The sequence below is a fragment of the Marmota monax genome, unplaced genomic scaffold, assembly GCF_021218885.2.
Source record: "Marmota monax isolate L192 unplaced genomic scaffold, Marmota_monax_Labrador192_F-V1.1 WCK01_AAM20220418_F8-fsc00068, whole genome shotgun sequence".
NCBI classification, from domain to species: Eukaryota; Metazoa; Chordata; class Mammalia; order Rodentia; family Sciuridae; genus Marmota; species Marmota monax.
Window position 1 is genome coordinate 8,267,012 of NW_026692352.1, and position 26,045 is coordinate 8,293,056.

The 26,045-nt window shown below is 46.3% G+C and overlaps 2 protein-coding genes across 4 annotated transcripts in view; one reads left to right on the plus strand and one right to left on the minus strand.

Annotated features, from left to right (window-relative positions):
* On the minus strand, positions 1-23,712 carry Kctd21 (potassium channel tetramerization domain containing 21). 2 transcript variants are annotated; one of them, XM_058578568.1, is made up of 2 exons: positions 23,537-23,712; positions 1-2,818 (listed from the first exon to the last, which is right to left on the minus strand). In XM_058578568.1, the coding sequence occupies exon 2, from the start codon at positions 2,786-2,788 to the stop codon at positions 2,006-2,008; it is 783 nt and encodes a 260-aa protein (XP_058434551.1). In that variant the 5' UTR covers positions 2,789-2,818; positions 23,537-23,712; the 3' UTR covers positions 1-2,005. The 2 variants fall into 2 exon arrangements, with proteins under 2 accessions (XP_058434551.1, XP_046298027.1); XM_046442071.2 differs by lacking the exon at positions 23,537-23,712 and adding an exon at positions 20,344-20,392.
* Usp35 (ubiquitin specific peptidase 35) overlaps positions 20,609-26,045 on the plus strand; it is a 23,451-nt gene continuing 18,014 nt past the window's right edge. The window contains exon 1 of one of the 2 annotated variants that reach the window (XM_046442069.1): positions 20,609-20,931. The gene's annotated coding sequence lies outside the window, so the exon portion shown is untranslated. The remainder of the gene's footprint in view (positions 20,932-26,045) is intronic. The other variant, XM_046442068.1, reaches the window with a different exon arrangement.

Consider the following 26,045-nt stretch of genomic DNA (forward strand, 5'->3'; position numbering starts at 1 on the left):
TTCACAGCTTCTGTACTTTCTCTAGTCAAGCTGCTTGAATTAGGAAGCACCAAAATGATGGAGAAAGGTATGGAGAAAAAAAAGAGCAGTGGTGACTTATGAGAGTTCTTCCTCAAATTGTTTTTCCTGTGGTCAGAGCTTCTGCGGCCTTTCTAAACTGGGTCTGTTTTGATGGGCTTTCTAGAGTAGCACTGGCCTGGTGGCTGGGGAACAGCTGTCAGAGACTCCTGGGTCCTCCTATAGGAGGGAATGGCCTTGTCCACAGCCAGCATCTTCTCAGGGTATAGCTATGGAGAGTCCCTTACTTGGCCCAGCTCCTGAGGTTGGCTGTGCCACCAGGCTGTGTCTGGGGGGTCCATAGTGGGCAAGACTCTGGGACTCCAAAAGCTTTAGGGATGCAGTTTGGAGCCCTGCAAGGTTTGTCACCCAAGGTGGGAAGAGTAGGGCTTTGGGATTCTTGCTTTGGATTGTACCTCACGGAAGCCCATGGTCTGGTTAGCGGCAGACACAGTACTTACTACATGGGAAGGCCACCTTCTTGAGAGAAATGTCTTACGAGCTGACACTTACTGTAAGGGAAATGTTACAGATCAGACCACTCTTGGACTCCTTGCTGCACATTGCTCTCCAAGACCCTGTCTCCTTCCTCTGGATCTCCACAGCGGTGACTCTTCATCTCCCAACTGGAAATGATGAAAAGGGATGCTGAGCCATGGCTGGTGGGGAAGGTGGATGAAGTGGGGATCACAAACAAGGCAAAGTCGTAACAAAAAGGCATTGGCTTGCAGAGCACTCGGGAGCTAACTTTGGTTCCCAAGACAGATCCCAAAGGGCAATCTGAATTCTGTGTAATATTTTCAGAATAAGTGTCTGGCTTCTTGAGGTGACTGTTTTGAAAGCAAAGATGTGTGTATGGGTGAGAAGGAAGGTCTAAAATCAAGATCTAGCACATGAAAACAGAAGGACAGATTTTGGCTCAATGTAGGAAGAACTTTCTAATAGCCAGCATTGTCCACCCATGGCAGTAGCTGCCGTAGGGACAGTGAGCTTTCTGTCACCAGAGGTATGTAGGCAGGCATAGGTGATCCCTTGGAGGTACTCAAGGACAGGTCTTCATCCTCAAATATGCTGGAGTGTCCTAGGGGTTGGGGAGGACTAAACAACCACTGGATATTTTCCAACCCTGAGAATCCATATGTATTTGTTTTAGTGATACCTCAAATTTTGGGGAAAATGATTATAAGAGTTAAGCAACAGGCTGGATTACGAAGTGTCTTTTAGTACATTGGCTCCAGATATTTTATAGGGTCAGCAGCACATTTCTGAAGTCAGAAATCCCTAGATTCAGTCCCGTTGAGAGGGAAGTCCCTACTTTCTGAACCCTGCTTGGTGTTCACTCCTCGAGGCCGTGTCATAGCTCAACTCTTTCCTGAGTGGGGGCCACTAAAGTGTGCTGGAAGCACAATGCATTCCAAATTGGCTAAACATGGTTCCTCCTGGGCAAATAAGTCCAAGCCCCTGGACACATCCCAGAGAAAGAAGAACAGATGTGATGGGATCTCCTGGGCACTTTATGTCATGGGAAACTGTAGAAAACCTTTGCTTCTCATTCCACCCCTTTTGCTGCCAGGAACTTTTTTCTTTCACATGGGTCCATGAGGCACTGGCGACTGGTGCAGAGATGGAGTCCATGAGAAAACGTCTGCTCCTCTACCCTGACCAGAAAGTCCTCCTGTGGACTCCTTTCATTCACATCAGCCAACTCTTCCCTTGTCATAATAAATTGCCCAGCTCCAGCTCAAAATGGTAAGAAAAAGGTGGTTCTGTTCAGAGGACATGTGGATTCCAAAAGGTGGACTTTATCATAAGGGAATCAAGTCCTGCAATGCAATTAATATAGATTAGTCTAGTACCCTGCCTCACCATTACTGGTGAGACACTCTCCAAAGCCTTGGCTAATATAGAGTTTCTTGGGAACCCCCTCTCCAGTGTTACTGGGATCTTTTTACCTGTACCGTATTAACCGAATAATCTTATTGTTCATAAAATCCAGAGCATGTGGGTGAGAAGAATCGATGCAGAAGCCATCACTCAGAGCAATTTTCAGCACCTCCTCCACGAAGACCTGGAAGCTGTTGATCTGCTTGTTGGCGGGCACCACCCAGAGCCTCTTAAGGTTCTGTTTGGTGTACTCCTCCTCGGGCAGGCCTTCCACATTGGCCACCCAGTCCAGAGTCAGGTGGTTGGGGTCCTGTAAATGGCTGGTGATGGAGGAGAGATTGCCATTGGAGCAGTAGAAGAGCTTAGAGCCGAGGAGTTTGAGGAAGAGGCAAGATGTGCTAAAGATGTTGGCATTGAAGACCTCCATGCTGGAGGACGAGAGGCTATAAATCTGGGGTGCCTCGCGCACAGTGAAGTGGACCGTCTGCACACGCTGCTTCAGTGTGATGTTGAGCATGGCGTTCTTCTCTGCCTTGGAGAGCTCCACCTCCTTCTCCTGCAGTGCCTCTATTAGGGGTTGTACCTGGTAGAAGTCAGCCTCTCTGCGGAGCAAGCCCATCTCCTGGAAGTCTTCAGGCAGGTCCAGGTGGGAAGTCCGCAGGAAGTTGAGGATATAGCGGAACACTTTGCCATCACGATCAATAAAGCAGTTGCCCTGGCTGTCCCTCTTGGTGGGCATCTTCCCACTAAACATGGCACCTAACATGGAGTCAGGGAAGCTGGTCAGGGTTGCCAGGGACGTAGTGTAAAGCTTCCCCCCGACATTCAGTGTAATGGGGTCAGACATGGCAGGAGGCTGGGGTGTCAGGAAATAGTTCTAGAGGGAGAAAATGAGAAATGACTATTACAACCCTATCTGGGTAGTCCCAGTTCTTAACTCCTTAATCTAGACCAAACTAATATGACTTGAACTTTAATTAATGAAGTAATACTTGATGAATGACTGATTACTGTCAATTGTCACAATGCATAAAGCACATTAGATTCACTTGGGAATTGAGGGGAGAAAAAGGAAGAAAGACAGAAAGAAGGAAAAAGCAAGCAAGCAAGCAAGCAAGAAAACAACAAGAAACCCAAAGCCTTGTTCCCAACCCCTGGAGATTCTGTGGGAACATGGCCCCGGCACTGGTATCTTAAAAAAGTTCTCCTGGTAATTGCAGATGTTCATTGAGAATAGAGAACCACTACTGGCCTAAAGGAAGAAAGGAAAATGTTCCTGAACTGAAAGCTACACTACAGGCTCTTACATGTATTTGCTTACTTAACAGTCATATCACCTGCTAATATAGACAATACCATTATCCATCCCTGTCGTGCAGATGAGGAAACCTGCCAAGATTCATTCCCACACCCAGAGATGTGCAATGCCTTGGCAGGATTCAAACGCAGCTTCCTTTCTATGAAAGAAAAATGTGTAAATGCTTACTAGCCAAAAGATTGGTACTCTAGTATTTAACATACTTTGAAACATGACTCTGGGCCCAGTACTCCTACTACATCAATGTTCTCTCTAAATTTAATTATTTTTTCTTCAAGATTTTACAATGAATGGCTGTAATTAGTGCCACTTCCATCTACCTTCCTGACCCACATGGATCATTCAGTCCTCTGGCTTCCAAAGGACTATCCTTTTGGGACTCTGTCTGCTCCTGTGATAACTTGCCTTGTCATGAATATGCTCTTGGCTACTCCTTTCCTGTCATGATCCAGTTTCCCAGACTTCTCTGAAACTGATTGTAGGGTCAGTGCAAATGTAGGACTCTGTCCGGAACATCTTCCTGAATGTGTTATACCTATTCTTTAACAAAATCCCTCTCTGATCTCAAGAGTCTCGTGTCTAGGACTGGTAAGTCTCCTTCCACCTGAAATCTTAGATTCTAACTTCTCTTTAAGGTTCTAGAAAGCTTGAGATATATCCTCTCAGTTTCCAACTACTTTCCCCAGAGCCAGCCTGTGGAATATATTCAGCAATCTGTCACGAGGGTAGGGGACACCAAGAGGAATCATTCCCAATGCTGCCCTCCAAAGGAGCCCAGGCTGTTGGGGGAGATAAGAAACAGCGAACCAGGAGCCGGGGGAGTAGGCTGGAAAAGAATCCTAGCACATAAAGAACATCTTGCTGAAGATTGTGGAATGAGATGGACATCATTATTTAGCCTGGGTACATGTATGATTGCATGAATGGGGTGTCCCTATACCGCGTACAACCAGAGAATTGAAATGTTACCCTACATTTGTGTTTGATGAATTGATATGCATTCTGCTGTCATGCACATGTAAGTAGAACAAATAAAAAATATATATAAAAAAAAGATTAAAAAGAACATCTTGCTAAACATATGTACTGTCCAGATGGGGAAACAGAGGTCCATGGCAGTGGTAGGGGCTTTCCCAGAGTCACCCAGTAGAGGTGGCAAGAACCTCTCACCATGTGTCTGCCTTCTGAAGAAGATGACTGCACTGAGACACCATTTCCTCAGAGAATGGGGGCTATGCTGAGTATGGGAGATGCTCAGCTGCCTCATCCAATTCTGGGGGGTAGGGAACCCCTTGTGAGTCTTTCCCAGTATAATGGGGCACTTTGGTATTGTAGAACTTGATCATCCCATCTGGAGTGTCTGAAGAGAAGCAAGCCCATGACAAAGTTACAAAACCGTCAACAGAGGCCTGGAGCAGATGGGCTGCGAGACAGTGGGGAGGTACAATAGAGGGGGGTGGGCAAGGGAGGCGGCAGCTGCTGGGGTGGAGGCTTGCTTTCAGATGCAGCAGCTGCAGGGTGTTGGGGCTCAAGCCTAGTTAGGCAGAATCTGGAATCAGATTCCAGAACCTTCTTTTTCCTCATTTCCCTCTTTCCAGGACTCTAGTCTCCTTTATCTCTTCTCCTCTCCAGATAATAATTTGCAAATTCTAGTTTTTAGTCTCTCTCGTGGGGGTAAAAAAAAAAAAAGCCAAATAAACTCTTCCCTCTCCAAAACAATGAATTTCAGGCCCAGGCTCTGTGAAGTAGCTTAGCTCCAAGCAGGCCCCTGAATCAGGTTGAGCTGCCTTTCCTCATAGTTCTGCAGGCTGCAGACCCCACATCTCCTCCAGGCATGAGTGTTGAAGTGCTCAGGACACTGTGGATGGGTGAGGTGGTCAACAGCCATAGGACATTTCTGGGGATCCTTGTGTAGGTGCCCAAACTCCTGTTTCTCTACTTGGAAGAGCAGCAGAGCACCTGCTTTCCTGTCCTTATCATGACATGATGGCTCTAGTCATTTTTCTGGAGAGGCCAGCACAGAGTCATAGTCAGTAAGGGAAAAGGTTGGCTAGAAGTCAGGTCTCCTGTTTATAATCCAATGTGCTGTCTCTGGTGTTCACCCCATACCTACTGAGTCACAGAGTTTCAGTCCCCAAGGCCCTGTGTTCTTGTCACAGGGCCACAGCATCCACCATCACAAACCCATAGCCCTGTTACAGAAGACACAATGACAGGAGGCAGGAACTGGCACCTTGGGCGGGGGTCTGAGGAGCTTCCTGAATAAGGCAGAGGGTTTGCAGTCAGGTGGTAATGAACCAACACTACTGAGCTACAGTCCTTCATCTGTGTCCAGTTATCTCCTGGCCATCTTTATCTGGATATCCCACAGGTACCGCAGCCTAATAAAATTTCTCTTCCCCCAGCCCTGCTGTGAGCTATTCTCACTCATGCAACTACATGAGCCCAAGAGCCAGGAGGCCGACTGATCTCTTCAGCCCGATGGCACCTTGACTCTGTCTTTATTCCTAGAGCTCCTCCTGTAAGAGCTCCTCTAACAGGAGCTCAGGTCTCATTCCTTCTTCCTCTACACTTGCAATCTCACTAGGCTCCCTACCTTCTGTCCATCCTCCATTCTGGTCTGCAGACTGACCATCCTGAAGCATTACTGCCCACCCAAACTACCTTGCTCTTCCACTCACTTCCAACCCTGCCCCTCACACACTCCAGGTTTTGGCACTGCAGACACCACTGAGTTACCCTCACCTGTCCTGCTTTTGCTCTCCTATATCACCCTTTCCTACCTTTTCCACCTCCTCTACTGTTAACTTTTTTTTTTTTTTTTGGTACTGGGGATTGAACTCAGGGACACTCAACCACTGAGTCACATCCCCAGCTCTATTTGTATTTTATTTAGAAACAGAGTCTCACTAAGTTGCTAAGCACCTTGCCGTTGCTGAGGCTGGCTTTGAATTCACGATCTTCCTGAACCACTGGGATTATAGGCAGGCGCCAGAGCGCCCAGCTCCTCTGTTAACTTTTAAGGCCTAATCTAGGAATCACAATCTCTAGAAGACTGTCCCCGTATCTTCCCAAAGTTAAGGGTTCTCCTCTCAAGAGACTCCTGGAACCTTGTGCAGATTTTCTTGGCAGCACCCACCCCTCTGTCATTACTGATTTGCTTTGCACACAGTGTTCTTCCCTACTTCAGCAAAATGAAGGTCACTGGACATCTATATGAGGAAATTCTGGCACCATATATGAAAAATTAACTCAAAATTGATCATAGATTTAAATGTAAAACATAGAACTATAAATTTCTAGGAGAAGCCGGGCACAGTGGTGCATACCTGTAATCCCAGCAGCTTGGGAGGCTGAGGCAGGAAAATCACAAGTTCAAAGCCAGCCTCAGCAAAAGTGAGGCACTAAGCTACTCAGTGAGACCCTGTCTCTAAATAAAATACAAAATAGGGCTGGGAATGTGGCTAAGTGGTTGAGTGCCTCTGAATTCAATCTCCAGAAACCCCCCTGAAAACTAAACAAAACAAAATTTCTAAGACGAAATCTTTATGACTTTGGGTTAGTTAGGCAAAGATTACTTGAATAGGACCCAAAAGGGATAAACCATTAAAAAAAAGGTGGGGGGACTGGGGCTGTAGCTCAGCGGTAGAGCACTTGCCTAGCATGTGTGAGGCCCTGGGTTTGATTCCCAGCACCACATGACACTAAATAAACAAAAGTATTGTGTCCACATACAACTAAAAATATTTAAAAAAGAAAGAAAGAAACTTAGTAGCGTCATCCAAAAAAAAAAAAAAAAAAAAAAAGCAAATGTTCTTCAAAAGATACTGTTAAGAAAATGAAAGACTAAGACATAAACTAGAAGAAAATATTTACAAAATACCAATCTTATAAAGGATTAGCCGGATAAATATAAAAGATAATGTGAAAACAAACAACTCAGTTTAAAAAATGTGCAGGGCTGGAGATGGAACTCAATGGCAGAGCAGTTGCACAGCATACACAGGGTCCTGAGTTCAGCATAGTACAATAAAACAAAAATTTAAATATGGGTAAAAGATCAAATACTTCATGAAAGTGTGTGTGTGTGACAAATAATGACACTGTAATAGTGACCACTCCTTTGCAAAATGTCCTTGTAGAGTTACTTCCCCTACATTTGCTCAGCATCTTGAATTTAAATAAAAGGTGCACCTAAATAATTAAGATGTTAACTGCTAAATAATCTTTCTTTAGATTTATAGAACCCAGAAGATCTGGTAACTTTCAGTTTTTATCACAATGTGTAAGACAATGCTTAACTTGCAGAAAAGTAATGTGTTTGTTTAAAGAATTACAGGAACTAGTCCCAGGAGGCCCGGGATGATTGCAATGTTCTAGCCAAAGGAAAAAAGCCAAGCCCTGGATGCAAATGACCTGGTCTAGTACATAGTCTTCCTGCCTACTGTCCCTCTGTACTTCTTTTACCTCCATATAAAAGCCCTCTCATGTACCTGAGTTCCCACAGATGGTCTTTTTGGGGGGACAATATCTTCCTCCATCTTCTCAGGCTGCTGGCCCTTGAATATAAACCTGATTTCCTTCCCACCAACTCTTGTATCCGAGTATTAGCTTTTGAGTTGCAAGAAGACTGAATCTTGAAACAGTAACAATATGAAAAGATGTTCACCATGATTAGTCATTAGGGACATGAAAATTAAAACCACAATTAGACACCATGAGATAGGAATTGAGGGATACAAAGAGAGCACTGAGTCTCCAAAGAGAAATGTCTATGAACTACTGGAATAGAACAACTCCCAAAAACCCGGTCTGCATCCTTGCCAGAAGCTTGCTGACTGGCTGATGAGAAAGCAACAAAAACCACAAGATAACCACAAGGCATCTGTAGGAACTAAGATGCTGGATTAAAACACTCAAGGGCAATGGGCAAGCCCAAGGGAAACTGGTGCAAAATTGTTTAATCCCACCCTGACTCCACCTCTAGTCCAGGCCCCTAGACACGCTACACTTTTAGTCTAGTTCCCCAGACCAAAGCAATGTGACTCACCCTGGCTCTTCCCCTGTACTCTCAATCTCTAGCGTTACCGTCCCTTTATAACACGTCTTGTTTTGCTACTGATCACTGATGCGTCCTTAAATTCTTTTCTATGATGTGTCAAGAGCATGGAAGTTTTCTTTTTTCTTATTATTAGTTGTTCAAAACATTACAAAGCTCTTGACATATCATATTTCATACATTTGATTCAAGTGGATCATGAACTCTCATTTTTACCCCGTATACAGATTGCAGAATCACATCGGTTACACATCCACTTTTTTACATACTGCCATACTCGTGTATGTTGTATTCTGCTGCCTTTTCTATCCTCTACTATCCCCCCTCCCCTCCCCTCCCATCTTCTCTCTCTACCCCATCTACTGTAATTCATTTCCCCTTTCCCCTCACTTCCTCTTATATGTAATTTTGTATAACAATGAGGGTCTCCTCCCTTTACCATGCAATTTCCCTTCTCTCTCCCTTTCCCTCCCCACTCTTGTCCCTGTTTAATGGTGATCTTCTTCTCATGAAGAGCATGGAAGTTTTAAAAAAGAATTTTTTTGTAGTTGTAGATGGACAGAATGCCTTTATTTTATTTATTTATTTTTACAGGGTGCTGAGTATCAAACCCAGTGACTCACGCGTGCTAGGCAAGCACTCTGCTGCTGAGCTACACCCCAGCCCAAGAGCATGGAAATTCTGAGTAGAAGTCTCCTCTGCCTCTGGAGAGATCTCGGACCCCCTTATGGTGATAACTATATACCTATGAAAATGGCTTATCTAAAAATCTGACAAAACCAAATGCTAATGAAAAATGGAAACTCTGATACGCTGCTGAGAAAGCAAATTGGTTCTATCAAGTGGAAACAACTGCTGTACAATTAAGTGATCCCATTCCTAGATATCAATCCCAGGGATATGAAGATATATATCCACACAAAAGCCTATATGTAAACTGTATATGGTGGCACACACCTGTAATCCCTGCTATCTGGGAGGCTGAGGCAGGAAGATTGCAAGGTTGAAGCTAACTTAACCCTAACCCTAACCCTAAACCCTAAACCCTAAACCCTAACCCTAACCCTAACACACTAGTTCCAGGGCAATTTTGCAAGACCTGAGGGTGCAGCTCAGTGGTAAACCACCCGTGTTCAATCCCTAATACTAAAACAAAAAGTCTGAATGCAGCTTTATTCATAGTTGCCCAAACCAAAATGTAAATGGTAAATACATGAACTGTGGTATATACATTCAATGGAATATGACTCAGCAATATATATTAACAACACACACACACACACCCTCCCACCCATATAGATGAATTACAAAAGTTATTACCTTAAGTGAAAGAAGCCAGCCTCAGAAATTTACATGTTGCACGATTCTATTTGTATAACCTTCTGAAAGTGGTGGCGCATACCTGTAATCCCAGTGACTCAGGAGGCTGAGGCAGGAGGATTGTAAATTTCAAGTGGAGCCTCAGCAATTTAATGAGGCCCTAAGTAACTTAGTAAGACCCTTTCTTGAATGAATAAATAAATAAATAGGGCTGCAAATGTAGCTCAGTGGTAAAGCATCCCTATGTTTAATCCCCAGTACCCTCCCTCAAACAAAACCACAAAAACCTCCTGGAGAAAGCAGAAGTACAGAGACAGAACACAGCAGGAGGCTGGTTTGGGGAAAAGATGTTGGCTAAATAGAGGTGCAAGGGAATATTTTGAAGTGATGAAAATATGAAATATCTTGATGTTATGGTGGTCAAATGACTATATATTATCAAAATTCATATATACCTGAGAAGGACAAATTTTACTATATGTAAATTTTGTCTCCAAAAAACTGGGAAAAAAATGAAGGTAGTAAATTATTAATAAATCAAGAAATCAGTACAATGAAGGTATTGTTACCAGTCAAATATATCATAAATATTGCTGTGGAAGTTTTGTGGGCATTTGTGAACTGGATCATGACATCAAATATATCTGTACATCATGGGTTGTGATTGTAGGGGGGCAGAAAAAACTACCCTCTGAAGGTCAGATAATTGACTCTATGAAATAAACTGAGAGTAGACAGATTAACAAGAGAAAAACCATTTTAATTATGTATATATGCGTGGGAAACCAGAAGGTTGGATGACTTAAGTCTCTACAGTGCCCTGAGCAACAGGAAAGAAAAGGGACTGGGGGGTTTCTGGGGAGGGTAGCCCTGAGAGTTGTGTGGGACATAAAGGTGGTACTGTTATGCAGATTAAGTCTTTCAGGTAATGAAAGTTGTCTAGGAACACCCCTTAGAAGAATGGGTGACAGCCTGTGACAGTTTGCGTGTGCTTCAATTTCTTCTGATTCAGTTAATCTTCCTGGGTTGATGAGATTCCTGGGAAAGGGACTCACGACAATTCCTTGTCTTTAGTCAGACAGGGATCTTCAGAGAAAACCCCTCCCTGCAGTTGGGAAAGAAAGAGGGGTGGCAGAGAGACCTTGGATCTCCCCAATTCAAAACACTCAGCATGCTGAAGTGCCATACTTTGGGGGTATTGTTTTCTGAATTCCAAAATGATAAAAGAAAAAAACAAAAACAAAAGTGGAAAACCACTGCTTGGTTTGTGAGCTGAGAGCAATGACATGTCTCATGTCTGCTTATTCACTGCCTAGAGTTGGTGGCAACGCAGGGAGGGGCTGTGTGAAACCGCGATACAAGAAGAAATGGAGAGCTGGTTTTACTTCCCAGCTCTCAGCCAGGGTTCCTAAAACCCTTGTAATGTCCTAGATGATAAAAGCTATTGGAACTTCTTTTGTTATAATAATTGGTTTTGTCCCGAGTTTCTGAAATAAAGGTGAAAGGAGAACTTTTAAATTCTTCCCCCCACTGCGATACTAGGTAATAAACCCAGGGCACTCTACCATTGAGTTGTATCCCCAGCCCTTTTAATTTTTTGGACAGAGTCTCACTTAGTTGCTGAGGCTAGCCTCAAATTTATGATCCGCCTACCTCAGCCTCCCCAATAGCTGGGATTACAGGCCTGGGTCACTGTGACCAATGAAAGGAACATCTTTTATTATTCATAACAAGCCCCTGTCATCCAATCAATCACACCAGTTTGTTAAAGGATTAGGGGTTGGTTGCCCAACAACCACCATCATGGGTTGGAAAACTTCACCCCCTATCTCCAAGTGAGTGACTAGAAAGTGACTTAGTTACTAATGACCAACAAATGATTTAGTCAACCATGTCTACATGATGAAGCCTCCACAAACACTGTTCCGTGTGTGTGTGTGTGTGTGTGTGTGTGTGTTGTATAGTATTGGGGATTGGACCTAGGAGCATTCTTCCTCTGAGTTATTTCCCTAGCCCTTTTTAAAATTTTGAGACAGTCTTGTGAAGGCTCATCTCAAACTTGGTGATCCTCCTGCCTCAACCTCCTCTGGGATTACAGGCAGGTTCCACCATGTCCAGTTTACCTACCTAAAAACTTAAAAGCAGGGTTCCAAGTTGGTGAACACCGGAAGATGCAGGGAGGGCAGAGCACAGGGCATGGAAGCTGTGTACCCTCTCCATACTGTGCCGGGTGCAGCTCTTCCATTTGGCTGTTCCTGACTTGTATCCTTCCATAATAAAACAGGAGTCTAGAAAGCAAGCTGCTTTCCTGAGTTCTGTGAACTGTTTTTATAAACTACTGAGTCTGAGAGGGGATTGCAGGAACCTTGTATTTATAGCCAGATGGTGTGAATCACAGGTGACAACCTAGACTTGGAATTGGCCTCTTAAGTGGGGGCAGTCCTGTTGGACTGAGCCCTTCACCTGTAGGGTCTGTGCTAACTAAGGTGGGACAGTGTCAGAGAATCAGTAGGTATGGGGAAAGTCCTACACATGTGGTGTTGGTGTGAGTGTAAATAAAGTAATTTGGGGGAGCTGGGGTAGATAGATCAGTGGTGGAGTGCTTACCTGGCATGCATGAAGCCCTGGGTTCCAATCCCTGCACAGTGAACATCCCACCCCCCACCATTTTTTTTTTGTTTGTTTTAAGAGAGAAGAACTGAATATCTACTAAGCCTTTTACTATATCCAAGGCCTTTGCACTCAGCAACTTTTGAAGTCTTGAAATGCAGGTAGGTGCCAGTCTCCCTCTAGAGCAGATGAGAAAACAGACTCAGACTGGTGACTGAAATGACCTCCTGAAGCAGCCTTTTTACTGCTCTGCAGCTCACTTGTCAGGACAAGGGGTACCATCTGCTGAGTGCCAGCTAACACTTGGTACCTTTTACTTTTAAAAATTTTTCGTGCTGGGGATCCAACCTAGAACCTTTGTACATGCTAAGATTGCACTCTACCACTGAGCTATAGTCTCACACCTATTTTAATTAAAAAAATGTAGAAAAGCATAGAGAACGATTCTTTTGTGTTAGATGCTTTTCATGCATTACCTCAGTGTCTTCACAGTCACACTCTGAGGTGGATACTTTCAGGGTCCAGGACAAACCACCACCCAAAATGGCTGCAAGAGACCAAAATATGCTACCTCCTCTTTGGCATATTGATCATTTCAAGATGGTTATTTTCAGAAACTGCAAACACAGGAGTAGCTCTGAAAATCTTCCCCTTTGTTAAGGAAATTCACTTCTATACAAGAAGCTTTCATTAGCAAACCTATGTGTACAAGAAGAGAACTACTCTGAGACAACTTATCACCCGAGAGACTTATCTGCCTAACACACATTTCTTCTCCTCACCTTCCCATAATTTTATCTCAAAATCCTTAGAAGTCCCAAGCCCCTCTTCCTTTCTTTTGCTCAGGATGATGAATAAACTTCAATGACCTGCCATTTCTTTGAGTCTGCTATCTGTGAGGTGTGTACACATGATTAAAACGGGCTTTTGCATGTTAATCTGTTTTATATCGGCCAACAAGCCAAGTATAAGGAAGCCATCTGTCCTCCTATTATCATCTCCATCTTGCAGATGAGGAAACTGAGGCTCAGAAAAGGAGACTACATACCCAGTCAGGGGTGGAGTTGATATTTGAATCCAGATCTGAGTTCAACCCTCTTCTCATTTCCCTTTCCTCCACAGGACCTCCAATGTGAAATGCAAGCAAGAGATTCACATATCCCCTTTTTATCTAGTTAGACTAGACTGGGGTCATTCACTGCTGGCCAAGGACTCTGTTCACTTGCATCAGAGGACAAGATCCCAGGATGGCCCAGAGTCCCTCTATAGCTGACATAAGGCAAGTCCACCAAGTTGCCTAAAGCTTTCTACTTCAACAGCAACCCATGACATTAATGATAAAGCAATAAAGCACAAAAAGCCAGGTTCTTTAAAGTTAGATTTGAAAGGGTGAATGGGAATGTAAACCAAACAAGGAAGTAGAAGTTAAACCCCACCACTGTGTGCATTATTTTTCTTAAGGAGACGTTCCAAGAGGTAAATCTAATGTTCTAGTCTGCCCCTGGACTTGAAACGAAGCCGGAAAATCAGCACCATTTGCCTCCCTGAGAAAACCACCAGCGTCAAACCAGATTATAGTGCACCTGGCATGGAAGGGGGAGGCCAGGGTGCCTGGGCCTAGAGTTGCAGCTGCGATGGGAGGGTGTCCAGCTTGGCACTTTGGGAAGGGGCAATTTCATCTAGGGTCTGAAAATTGCCATTTGCAACCTCTAATTGTGCCACAGAAAATAGAAATCTTTGAGACAAGTTGTCCTATGGGGAAGGGTGTCCAAGATATTGTTCTAGAGATTACTACCATGTCCTGGCACCCTCAGTCCTTGCAGGCCTTATGAGAGAAATTGCTAATGCTGAGTGCCTAATGTGCAGCAAAACTGGTGCTGGGTGCCTCATATATGTTAGCTCCCAAAAGTTCCATAACACTACTTCAAAGAAAGTATTACCTTCACTTTACAAAGGAGAAACTGAGGCTCAGAGAGGTCAGGTAACCTGCCCAAAGCAGTGGCAGAGCCAGGATGTCAGCCTAGGCTTGTCTGACTGCAAGACCATTATGAACAATGTCACTCCTCTTTGGGCATTCACAGCAGGGGCCCCTGAAGGTCTATCACTTGTACCCTTCCTACTTCGTGCCAGATGCACTCACACCTGCCATCTCAAAGACTTGATTCTGACCCACATAAAGACCAAGGGGCAGAGAACCAACATTTCCTGAGTATTACGACAGGCCCTGAGCCAGGTGAGACATTTTCCTGTAGATTATTTCATTAAAAAGCCACACTGATGCTGTAAGGTAGGTATGATTAACATCCCAGTTTTTAGGATTATAAAACTGAAGCCCAGAATAATGAAAGCAGCTACTTAAGATAACAAAACTAGAGGTGACAGATTTAGAATTCTGAGTGAGACCCGGGCATGGTGATGTATGCCTATAATCTCAGCAACTTGGCAGAAGGAAACAGGATTGCAAGCTCAAAGCCAGCCTGGGGCAACTTAGTAAGACTCTGTCTCAAACAAACAAAAAAGGAATTCCAAAGTGAGGTCTGTCTAGAGTCTGTGTCCCAACCAGTAATGCAAGCTATGGTATTTTATTAAGAAGCATAAACAGAACTTGAATAGAGACCCATGACTATTTCTGAGAGGAATACAAAAGATATTAAAGTTGTACTTCTAAAATTAATTATAGGGACTGGGGATGTAGCTCAATGGTAGAGTATTTGCTTGCCTCCCTTATATAAGGTCCTGAGTTTAATCTCCAGCACTACACATACACACACAATATACACGTGTGGTTGTTATGCTGTCCTAACCCAAATCCCAAGAGTATTTTTTTTTATTAAAGACAAAAAAATTAAAATATGAATCTGGAAGAATGAGTGATAACCCCAAAGAATCTCTGAAAAAGAGGCAACATCTTAGTGTAATACATTAGATGACAAAACAATGACATTCAAACTGTGGTATTAGGACACTAAAAAAGAGAAGGAATTTTATAATAAATGTGAAGAGACTGGTGACAATTCTTAAAAAAATATATTTTGATCATACAATAACTCTGGGAGCCAGGCAGGAAAGGCCACATTATCTTTATTTTACAACCTGAAATAAGGATGAATGAATCATTTTGCCCAGCGCTTCATATGCATTCTTCTTGGTTTTCGTGGTGCTGGGGATCAGACCTGGGGCCTTGCACATGCTAGGTCTTGGATGCTCTACCATGGAGGTGCATTCCCAGCCCCTCCATGCGCATTCTTGACTTCAGAGTCACAAACTGTGGGAGGATCCAGATTTGGATACCCTTCAGAGAACAAGTCCTCTGTGGCAACCTGGTGTCTTCTCCAATCTGTCTTCAGCAGGCAGCTAAACTAAGCCACAGAGGGTCTAGCCTGTACACTCATGGAGCCCTGATATAGGCACAGGTTCCTTCTGTGCAGCGTCCTCTTTCCCTCCATTACCGCCCACTTCCATAATGAACTACATTACTTACAGAATGAAGCTACTTCAAATACAGTTTTCCCCTTGCACCATCAGCGATTATCAGCTGTTGTAAAATAATAAATCTACTAAGTAATGATAATTTTCTCTCTCTCCATCATTTCCTGGCTCTCCTCACTAAGGAGCCTAGAAATAATACTCAAGAGTCCTGAGTACACCTGGCCCTGGATTTTTCTTTCTATATATCCTCTCCTACACCCCTCCCCACCCCCAATCCCCAAAATCAGGGCTTCCTGGAGAAACTGATGATTTCAAGACTTTGACAGAAAAGGATCCAGGTCAGACTACAACATACCTTACCAAAGAACAAAAGGGAGAAAGAGAGGGGGAATGAGTGAGAAAAAAGTCATTCTATAAAAAAAAAGAACACCAAATAATAAATATAAAAGGAATGATAGAATTATTGTTTTGCAACCCTCGATGCCACAATTTAGGCAAAAATCATCAGTGGATGTGATATGGAAGATTATCGGAAATACCCAATTTTACAATTCCTAAGAATCACTCCACATATTTATTTATTAATTACAAGAGAGTCAAATTTTGGGCTGGGGTTGTAGCTCAGTGGTAGCATGTGTGAGCCACATTGTGAGGCACTGGGTTCGATCCTCAGCACCATAAATAAATAAATAAATAAATAAATAAATAAATAAATGTACTGTGTCCATATACAACTAAAAATTTTTTTTTTTTAAAAAGTAAGATTTGCAAAGTGTAGTGATATGTATGTACAATCCTAGATGCTGGGAAGGCTGAGGCAGGACTGAAAGTGTGTGGCCAGTCTATGCAACTTAGTAAGATCCCGTCTCCAAAAATAAACAAAACAACAAAAGCAAATAAGGGCTGGGGATGCAGTGGTAGAGACCTTGCCACCCTGGGTTCAATTCCGAGTACCACACACACCATACAAAAAAGAAAGAGAAAATTTTATCCTTGCAATGGAGACATCAGGTTATCATGACCTTAATCGATAGAACAGCAAAATAATCTGAATCTAATCATCAAAGAACTAACCAAACAGATTCAAACAGGTGGAGGAGCTCTGTTAAGATTCAATGGATTGGGGCTGGGATGTGGCTCAAGCGGTAGCGCGCTCGCCTGGCATGCGTGCGGCCCGGGTTCGATCCTCAGCACCACATACAAACAAAGATGTTGTGTCCGCCAAATACTAAAAAATAAATATTAAAAAATTCTCTCTCTCTCTCTACCTCTATCTCACTCTCTCTTTAAAAAAAAAAAAAAAAAGATTCAATGGATTGCTAAAAGAGATACAATCAGATATAATACGTGAATCTTGACTAGATCTGATTTTTAAAAACCAAAGACTTACAGAAGATACTTTTCAGCAATTGGAAACATTTTAGTCTTAACTGCTTATTAGTATTACTGACTTGCTATTTTTCTCAGGTAGGATACCAGTAATTGTGGTTACATAGGAGAATGTCATCAGGAGACCCATGTATGCTGAAGAATTCAGGGGCCACGTGTCAGCATGTCTATAATTTGTTTTTGTGATGGGTTCTCACTGTGTTGCCAAACTGGTCTCAAAATCCTGGCTTCAAGTATTTTCCTGCTTCAGCGTCCTAAGTACCTGGAACTATGGGGATACCTTACCATACTTGGCTTGGGGGGAAAATAAGTGTATACAGTAAAAGCAAAAGTGGCCAGGTGTGGATTAGTGCACCTAAGTGAAGGGCTATAAACTTTTCTGTAGGCTTAGAAATTTAAGAAATATTTATATTTTGAGAAGGGTAAAGAAAGGAATATCTGCCTCATAAAACCACAGACATGAAATTCCAGCCAGAGTGCCAGACCCCAATGAATAGCCAGAATCAATAAATTACAGATTTGTTATTGCTACTAAGAAGCATTTTCATCCCCAAATGTTGCTGCATTTTGGAGGCTGACCAAGCCAACCAGGGTTAAGCTAAAATGGCCCAGAATTGGAAGTTTTAGAATTTAAAGTTGGGTGATCTCTCTAGATGGACGCACCACTCCCAGAAACCTCGCCACTGGACTGCCTGTCTGCCACACCAAACCCAGGCTGGGGAAAGAGGGCTGCAGAGGCCTTGTTCCTGAATCCAGAGTCTGCTACTGCAGCAGCAGGAAACTCCTGCCATGGCTTTCACTCAGGATGTTCACAGAGAGGGTCACTTTTGGGCCTCAGAAATGTTGAGGATGGGCAGAAAGAACCAGTGGGGCTTTGCAGGGTAGAGGATAGTACATAGTTTTTGGCCTGAGCTTGTATGTGAATCAGGTTCTGAGGCTTGGCTTACTGTGTGGCCCTAGGCCACTTCCTGGGCAGATAATGATGATCATAATCACTACCATAATAGTAATAATAAGAATTAACATTTACTGAGCAGTAACTACTGTGTTATGTATTGCAGTCATGTTAATCTCTCTTAATCTCATAGGTAGACACTATTATATCCCTGCTTCACAGGTAACCATGGCAGGCCCTGTCTTTCTTCTGCAATTTGGCATCTGCCATCCCCTCTGCAGGTTCTGGGAAGGAAAATCTCCATTTGCCACACCTCTCAACTGGGATTCTTCCTCCTCTTTAACTTCTGAGCATTTTATTCTCATTCCTTACAATAGCCAAATAAGTAGATGGTTGCTGGGCCTCCTTATTGAGGTTAGGAATGTTCCCTCTGTCTCCAGAAACCCACCCCAGGCTGTCACCTACCAATAAGAAGATCTAGTCTCTCTTGGGTTCTTAAAACTTATTACAGATGGTGATACACACCTGTAATCCCAGCTATTCAGGTGGCTAAGGTAGGAGGATCACAAGTTTGAGGCTGGCCTGGGCAACTGTCTCAAAATGAAAAAAGGGCTGAGGATGCAGCTCAGGGGGAAAGCACTTGTCTACCATGGATGAGGCCCTGAGTTCAATCCATAGTACCACACTTTAAAAAAGAAAAATTTTTTAAAAAATACACTCTTGAATTTTCAACTTGGAATCTAGGGTATGGGGAAAGGACCAGTAGATCATCTGAAAGTAAACGCAAGGAGAGTTCCCACTATGTAGCAGAATGAACAGAACATGGTCAAGTAAATTTCAAGGATGTCAATGCTTAGAGTGAATAATATGCCTTCCAATAAACCAGAGATTTCTCCATCTTATTCAGTTAGCCCACTAGGATAAAGACTCTCACTTACAGCCCTTGGAACTATGTAGGGACATTGCCCTTTCTATCCTACACCCTACAGCTACATCATTAGTCCCATTTTGTAAGGTCTGTATTGCCCCACTTTTTTTTTTTTTTTTTAAAGACACGGTCTCACTAGATTGCCTATGTTTGCCCAGGCTGGCCTCAAAACTTGAGATACTCCTGCCTCCGCTTGGATTACAGGCATGTGTCAGCATGCTCAACTCCAGGCTGTATCTCTAAGCCTACAGGCTGCTTCCCAAGGCAGACACAAGGCATCTTGGAGTGAGAAGCCCATTAGGGTAGGGGAAGGGGGAAACCTGGGGTAGAACACCTGACCTGGCAAGACTGCCCTACTTGCACAGCAAAATATTCTTTCACCTGGTGCAAGGTCCCAACAACCACCATCCCCCATCCTCTTCTAGAATTTTCCTTTGCACTCTTAGCTCACTCTCAGGCTTCACCTTGTGGTTTTCCTCTAGCATAAGCACCTCATTTGAACCATTCTGTCCCAATGGCTTTCCTGCTTCTTCTAACAATGATAATTTTATAAACAAAGAGCTTTCCAATTAGTCTCTCCCTTTCATCCTCACAACGCCATGGCTTGGCATTCTGAAGAATTGAGGGACCTAGTCCTGCTGAACAACCTGTGAAAGGCAGGTCGTCAGAACTTTTGTTTCCTCTCTGCCACCCACCCCAGGCTAAACCTCTGCCTCTCTGGAGTACAAGAAAAAAGCAGGGCCTCTGGAGCAAGGACTCCTGAGTGTTTGGGCAAGTCGCTTCTCCTGTGTTCCTCACTTGTAAACAGATATGATGACGTCTGGTCTTTACAGGGTGTGAGAGCTGAATGAGATCATGTGTATGACGCACTGAGCTCAAGGGACGGGCTCTTTATTTCTAGTCACAAGGAAAGGAAGGTGTTCTGTACATCCACAGGCCCTGGCTCACACCAACAGCGCTGCGCACCCTGGGCTCTCCAGAGCTGGGATGGGTCCCTTTCATCCTCGGGTCCCTGCTCGTTTCGCCAAGCCCCTCCACCCTGTCCAAACAGGCTCGCCTCGCCGGTTTTCTCAGCTCTCACTCCTCAACCCGTGACTCCCTCCGACCTGACCTGAGACCTCCTCTCGCTTAGAGACCCCGCCCCTCCTCGCCCCACCTTCCAAAGACTCCTCCCACAGCCCCGACCCTCTGATCCGGGGTTTCCCACCGTCACCTTCCTCCTAGCTCCTCCCACCAGCCCCGCCCCTCTTTTATAGTTCTATTCCCCTGCCCCCGCTCTCCTCTACCCGAAACGCGCCCCTCCCCCCGCAGCCACTGGCATAGGCATCCCATTTCACAGACGAGGACGGCGAGGCTGGAGTAGGTGACCTTCCATGGTAAGACGGGTGCCCTAAGGGACACGCGTCCTTCACCGTGGGTCTCGAGCCCCCCGCCCCGGCCCGCACCGCACCCACCTCCTGCCCTCGCTCTGCAGCCTCCCCTCCGCGGGCGGCCAGCGCAGCTTTGCGAGGAGGCGGAGGGCCGGGGCCCAACCCAGGGGCGTGGCGGCTCCGAGTCTGCGCGCCGCGCTCGGGACTTGTAGTTCTCTCTGCGCTTCTCAGGGCCCGGCGCACTGGGCGCGGACTCCATCTCCCAGAAGGCGCTGCGAAGGCCGCCCAGCTTCTCGCCCCGCCCCTGCCGGCGCACAGGCCAGCTGGTCTTAAAGGGGACGCAGACCGAGTGGCGGCTCGCGGGGTGGCCCCCGCTCGGCTCCGCCCTTTTTCCCGCACCTCGCCCCTCCCCCCGCTTCGTCCCGCAGCCCCGGGGCCGCGCCGCAGAGTCGGGCTGCCTGGGTCCATACAGGGTAGTGCAGAGCTGGGTGGGAAGATTGGACTTTGCAGTGGCTGCAGCATCCTTGCGGTCTGGGACCTGGCGGAGGGCGACCCCACCCTGGGGGGAGTAGAGGACCCGCCCTGACCTGGCTTGGCCCAGCCTCGTCCTGCCCGGCCTGAGCACCCCGCCCAGGAGCCGGTTCTGAGGTAGGGCCCGCTGAGGTCCGGGAGGTAAGGGGGCTGAATGTGTATGTGCTGGGGGTTTGGGGGGGGGGGTGTCTGCACTCTGACGTTTCAAAAATCCCGGACTTGCCCTAGGGCTCTGCGAGCCCGGGGCTGGGAGGCTGGAGGTCTGAGTGCATCCTGGGCCTCGCTGTGTGACCTTGGGCCAGTAGCTACCCCTCTCTGGGCCTCAGCCTCCTCCTCCATCAATTGTATATTGAGATGGTCTAGCTCCTCAGGGCTGAGAGTAACTGCGCGCAGTTCCATAAGCTCTCCATCCTTTCGTGGGGGCCCCAGCCTGGACTAGATAGGGGTGCATTGATATAATTGGAGGGAGGGGGCTGAGTTGGGGCACAAACTGGGGGGGAGGGACAGAGGCCACCACTACTTGGAATAGACTTCTGCTGTTCTCAGCATACTGGACCTGGGGTACTTCATCTATAAAGGCCCCTGCGTTTTGGCGACCTGATGTGTCAGCTTGGTGCCTTCCCTTCCAGAAAGCCTGGAATGGGGGTGGGGGTGCGGTGAAAGAGGTTTGTGAGGGGTGGCCTCCTCAGGAGTGGTGGAGTGTGTTCCCCAGGAGGGAACAGCTGCTCCAACCTTCTTCTCTCTCATTTCCCTTCAATAAAAGAGCACTTGCTTTTCACCAGTAAAAGCTTTTTTTTTTTTCCTCCTTTCTTTCCAGGAGGCAGTTTGTTGGCCCAGACAAGGGCTCCCTGCGTAGGGTGAAGGGCTCCTTCCCAGGACTGCCTGGACTAGAAGAAGTTCAGTTAAAAATACCTAGAGAGACAGCTGCCCTGAGACCTGGAGGGGCCAGAGAGGGAGGGCACTTCCTGTTGGGAGGGACAGCTTGGTTTCCCCCCCTCACCCCCCACACGCCCAGGAGAGTCAGGAGAGGGCGGCTCCTTGTGAGGGTCCCAGAGGAGAGGAAAGGGGCTCTTCCACTGTAGGTGCTGAGGTGGGGGAGCAAGACCCCTTCTTCCCTCTCCCCCATGAGAAGATTCTGTGAGCTTTTGACCTGAGGGTTAACCAGGGACAGGTTTTTTGTTTTGTTCTGTTTTTTCTTTTTCCCTCTGTTTTGGTTGGATTATTTCTAGAATGGCTAAAGCCTGTCTCAGCCCACTCCAGTGGCCTCTGTAGGGGCTTTCTTGGCTGATATTTAAGATTCTCAGCGTTATGGACATGCAAGTCCCAGCCTGGTCCGGGGAGGGGCTGTGAATGGACCCAGGGTTAGGACTGTCTCTGGAGGTCCTTTTCTGATTGTATTCTTGGGTTTACCTTGTCTTGCTGTCACATATCATCAGCCACTTGGCACACCTTCACATACGCTTCTGTGGTCCTCTCCTGGGCACTGTGCACAGAGACGGGGATTAGACATACTTCCTACCCATGGAGAGAGACATGGAATCCAGCTGTACTGCAGAAGGATAAAAGAAGCTGAGAGGGCCTTGAGGTCTGAGCTCAAAGCCTCAATCATGGAGGGATAAGGAAAGGCCCCCTAGAGGAGGGGCTTGGGAGCTGGACATTGCAGGATGAGCCAGAATTTGTAGGAGAGAAGAGGGAGACAGCCGGCAGAGAGGACATCAAGAAGAGCCCACTGCCCATGTCTCCTGAGCGGCCTCTGAACAGTGTCAAGTTCAGCCCATCCCTGCCCCACGGTGTCACAGACCCATCTGTGACAGCCTGAGTGTCAGGCTCAGGAGTTTGGACCTTATCCTGAAGGGCATGGCAGGATGGAGCTCGTGATACCATGAGGTTAATCTGTGGAGAGTAGTGAAGGCCGAGCTGGGGCCCAGGGTGTGGGGTTGGAGCCAAGCATTGGAGCTGTGGGGACAAACACACCCGTATGTACACATATACCCACTGGGTGTTTGTGGATGATGGAGATGGCACATAGTAGAAGTGCCAAGGGTCATCCGAGAAAGACTGATAAATGGATGTTGGCCTTGGGTAGGGACTGAGTTTCCTGTGTGCTTACTGTGAGCCCTGGGGGGTTCTGGTGTTGCTGGGACTCTCGGGCTGTCGTGCCAGCAGGCTGAGGGTGCAAGCTAAGGGCTTGGGTGGCGGTGAGGCAGGCATGCTTGCTGGGAAAGGTTAAGGGGTGGGCAGGTAGTCATGTCCATTTTGGAATTTGGAGGTTCAGAAAGCTGAGAAAGCACTGACCTCAACAGCTGTGGCCACCAACGCAGGTGGTGTCTGAACTAGAGTCAAAGCCTGGACTCTGTTCTCCTCCAGGACACAAGCCTCTATTGGAGGACAGGTTGAGGGAGGGAATGAGAAGATGGGTTAGGAGATTACTGCACTAGTCCAGGCAAGGAGGAAAGAGGAGCTGACCCTGGGTGGGGCTGGAGCTCAGGGAGAGAGGCGGAAACACTAAGTTGACATGAGGGCGGGCTAATAGAGGGACTTCCTTGTCGAATCAGCTAGATCAGCGGCACCTGTCTCCTTCTCCAAACCATGTCTGTTTCTCCCCTCACTGCCAAATGGCCCAATAATAGACTCACAACTGCCCTGGCCTTCATGTTCTTTAGACCTTGTCCCAGCCCTGTGAGTGGCAGGCCCACAGCAGACCCCATTTTCCAACAGAAGGCTGAGGAGCCAGGCAGGAACTCACCCAAGGTCACCTGGTGATTCCAAATGAGAGAACCTGGTCTCCTGCTTTTAGTGCAGGCTCTTCTGAGGGAGGAGAGCTGCTCTTGCTGCTGCAATTGGCATGGGACAGCTGTCTCTTGGGTCCAAGCCAGTGTGGACAGGCCATGTCTTCATCCAGGGCCTGGCAGGGTAATCCTGCCCCGTGAGGAATGCCGGCGGCCTGCTCTTTCCTCCCCAAGGGAGAAAGTTCAGGGCCTAATGCTGCCCTGGTAAGGTCACATGACGCTCCCTCTCTAAGCCTCAGCCTCCCTGTTCCTGCTGGGGTAGCAGACTTCCCTGGCCTTTTGTGGGGTCAGGTGAGGTCAAAGCCTTTAAAACCCTTTTGCACGAATGCATCTGAGATGTTATTGAGTGGGTTTGTTGGTGACCATGGTGACTGCTGACCTGACTGCTGGCGTAGGAGTGGGGGCAGGTAAGCAGAGCTAGTGTGGTGTGGCCGGGCCACAGACTGAGCTGGGCTTTGAGGCTGGCCCTGACATGGAACAGCACTGTGGCCTGGGCTCCCAGCTGCCAGGCACCACCCACCTTCTGTGGTAGGTATTAGAACGATATGGAATCGCTGCGGTTGGGTCACTCGGCTGCTAGCATCTCATTGGTGAGGGCTTCTCCTTAGCTGCCTGAGGGCCAGGGTTTCTTGGCACCTGGTTTGAAAACATGTTAAATCCACTAGCCTACAGGGCAGGTGGAGGCCATCGCAGGGATCTGAGAGTGGGCCACACCAACTGCCGTGTCACAGGCCCTGCCTAAGAAAGAAGGCTGAAGGGAAATCTATTTGTTTTTTTTTGTGGTGCTGAGGATTGAACCCAGGGCCTTACACAGGCTGGGCAAGTGCTCCTGCATGGAGCTGTCCCCCCAGCCCAGGAGAGAGTTTCAAAAGATGCTTTAAAGTCCTTTTGGGATCACGCCTTGCACTGGCACTCTTTACAAATGTGTCTGTCCACCACCAGACACATTTAAGTGGCTGGGACTTTGCTTCCTAAAGCAACAGGAAGTGACATTTTCTGAGAACTTTCTTGTGCCTAGCATCATGCTAAGGATTGTCTTCACAGCCCTGCAAGGTGGAAATAAGCTTGAGGAGCATATGTAACCTTCATGGTAGCCAGAATGCATCCCAGATGAGCCTCACTGGAAGAGGGAAAAGGCTAAGTCTGACACACCATTTGCCCCGCTTCCTAGTTCAGGAGACCTAGGTGGACCCTGGGCAACTGTTTTTTTTTCCCCCAAGACAGGTTTTTGTTTAAAAAAAAAAAAGCAAGCAACAAAAAGATGCATTCCATTTAATAACAAAATGTAAAAATAGAAGCCAAGTGATATTTGAAAAGCTAGCTAAGCAATAGATTTAAAAAATAAAGGGGCTGGGTAGCTCATTGGTAGAACACTTGCACAGCATACATGAAGCCCTGGGTTCAAACCCCAGCACTGTCAAGCATACAAAGGCCTACAGTTAGATGCTAAGGGCTCCTGAATTTTTAACACGTGTCCAGGTGATTCTGAAGCAGCCAGGCCAGCATCTGGGAATCACTGAGCTGTGTCATGGCTGCATCCTCTAACCACAGAAAACTCTTAAGAGTTCACTTTCTCAGCACAGGAGACACCAACCACCTAGAAGTAGACTCTTGTCCCTGCTCCAAGGAGTTCACAGCCTGGTGAGAGACACAGACTCTTCTTAAACAAATGGGCTTCTTACACAATAAAATGCAGTAGTGCAACTCTGGTCACAGTCAAACAGAGAAGGGAGCATAGTGTGTCCCTAGGGTCTGGCACATTGTTGGGGTCCCAGAATATCTCAGCTTCTGAATCAAGTTTTCTGTCCCGTTATCCAGGATGTGTGTGGCTGGTCTTCACACCAGCTGCAGGTATGAAGCTCCAGAAGTTTTTACCAAGCCAGTAAGTTTAGTTAACACCTACTATATGCTGAGCCTTGTATCAGGTCCTATCTAAGGTGGGGTTGCACAAAGAAGTTGAGAGTTAGGTATGAAGACAGCACGCTGTACCCATGGAAACGAGCATGAGAACCAGGAATCCAAATGGATGAGCATGGGGCAAGAGCTTCCAGGAAAGGGCAGAAGGAAGGCTCTGTGGCTCAGAGGAGTATGGTTGAGGTAACTCGCTTTCTCCTCTGTATTTGCCCTCCCAAGAAATGCCTACTATGTGCTAGGCATTGCTGTGTGCTGGGGATACTGTGGGGAACAAAATCTGACCTCAGGAACCACATATAATGTTGTTGGGGAGGCTGACTTCAATCAAGTAATACTAAATGCTATAAAGAGAGACAAGATGTTCGGATTTTTTAACAAGAGGGTCTGACTCAGGCAGGGAGGTCAGGCAAATCTTCCTTGATGAAGTGAGTTTTCAGCTGAGGTCTCCAAACAAGGAGAAGGAAGAGCATGCACAAAAGCCCAGTGGCAGAGAGAACATGACACACCAGGAATGAGCGGTCCAGTGTAAGTTAGGGCTGGAGAGGCAGGCAG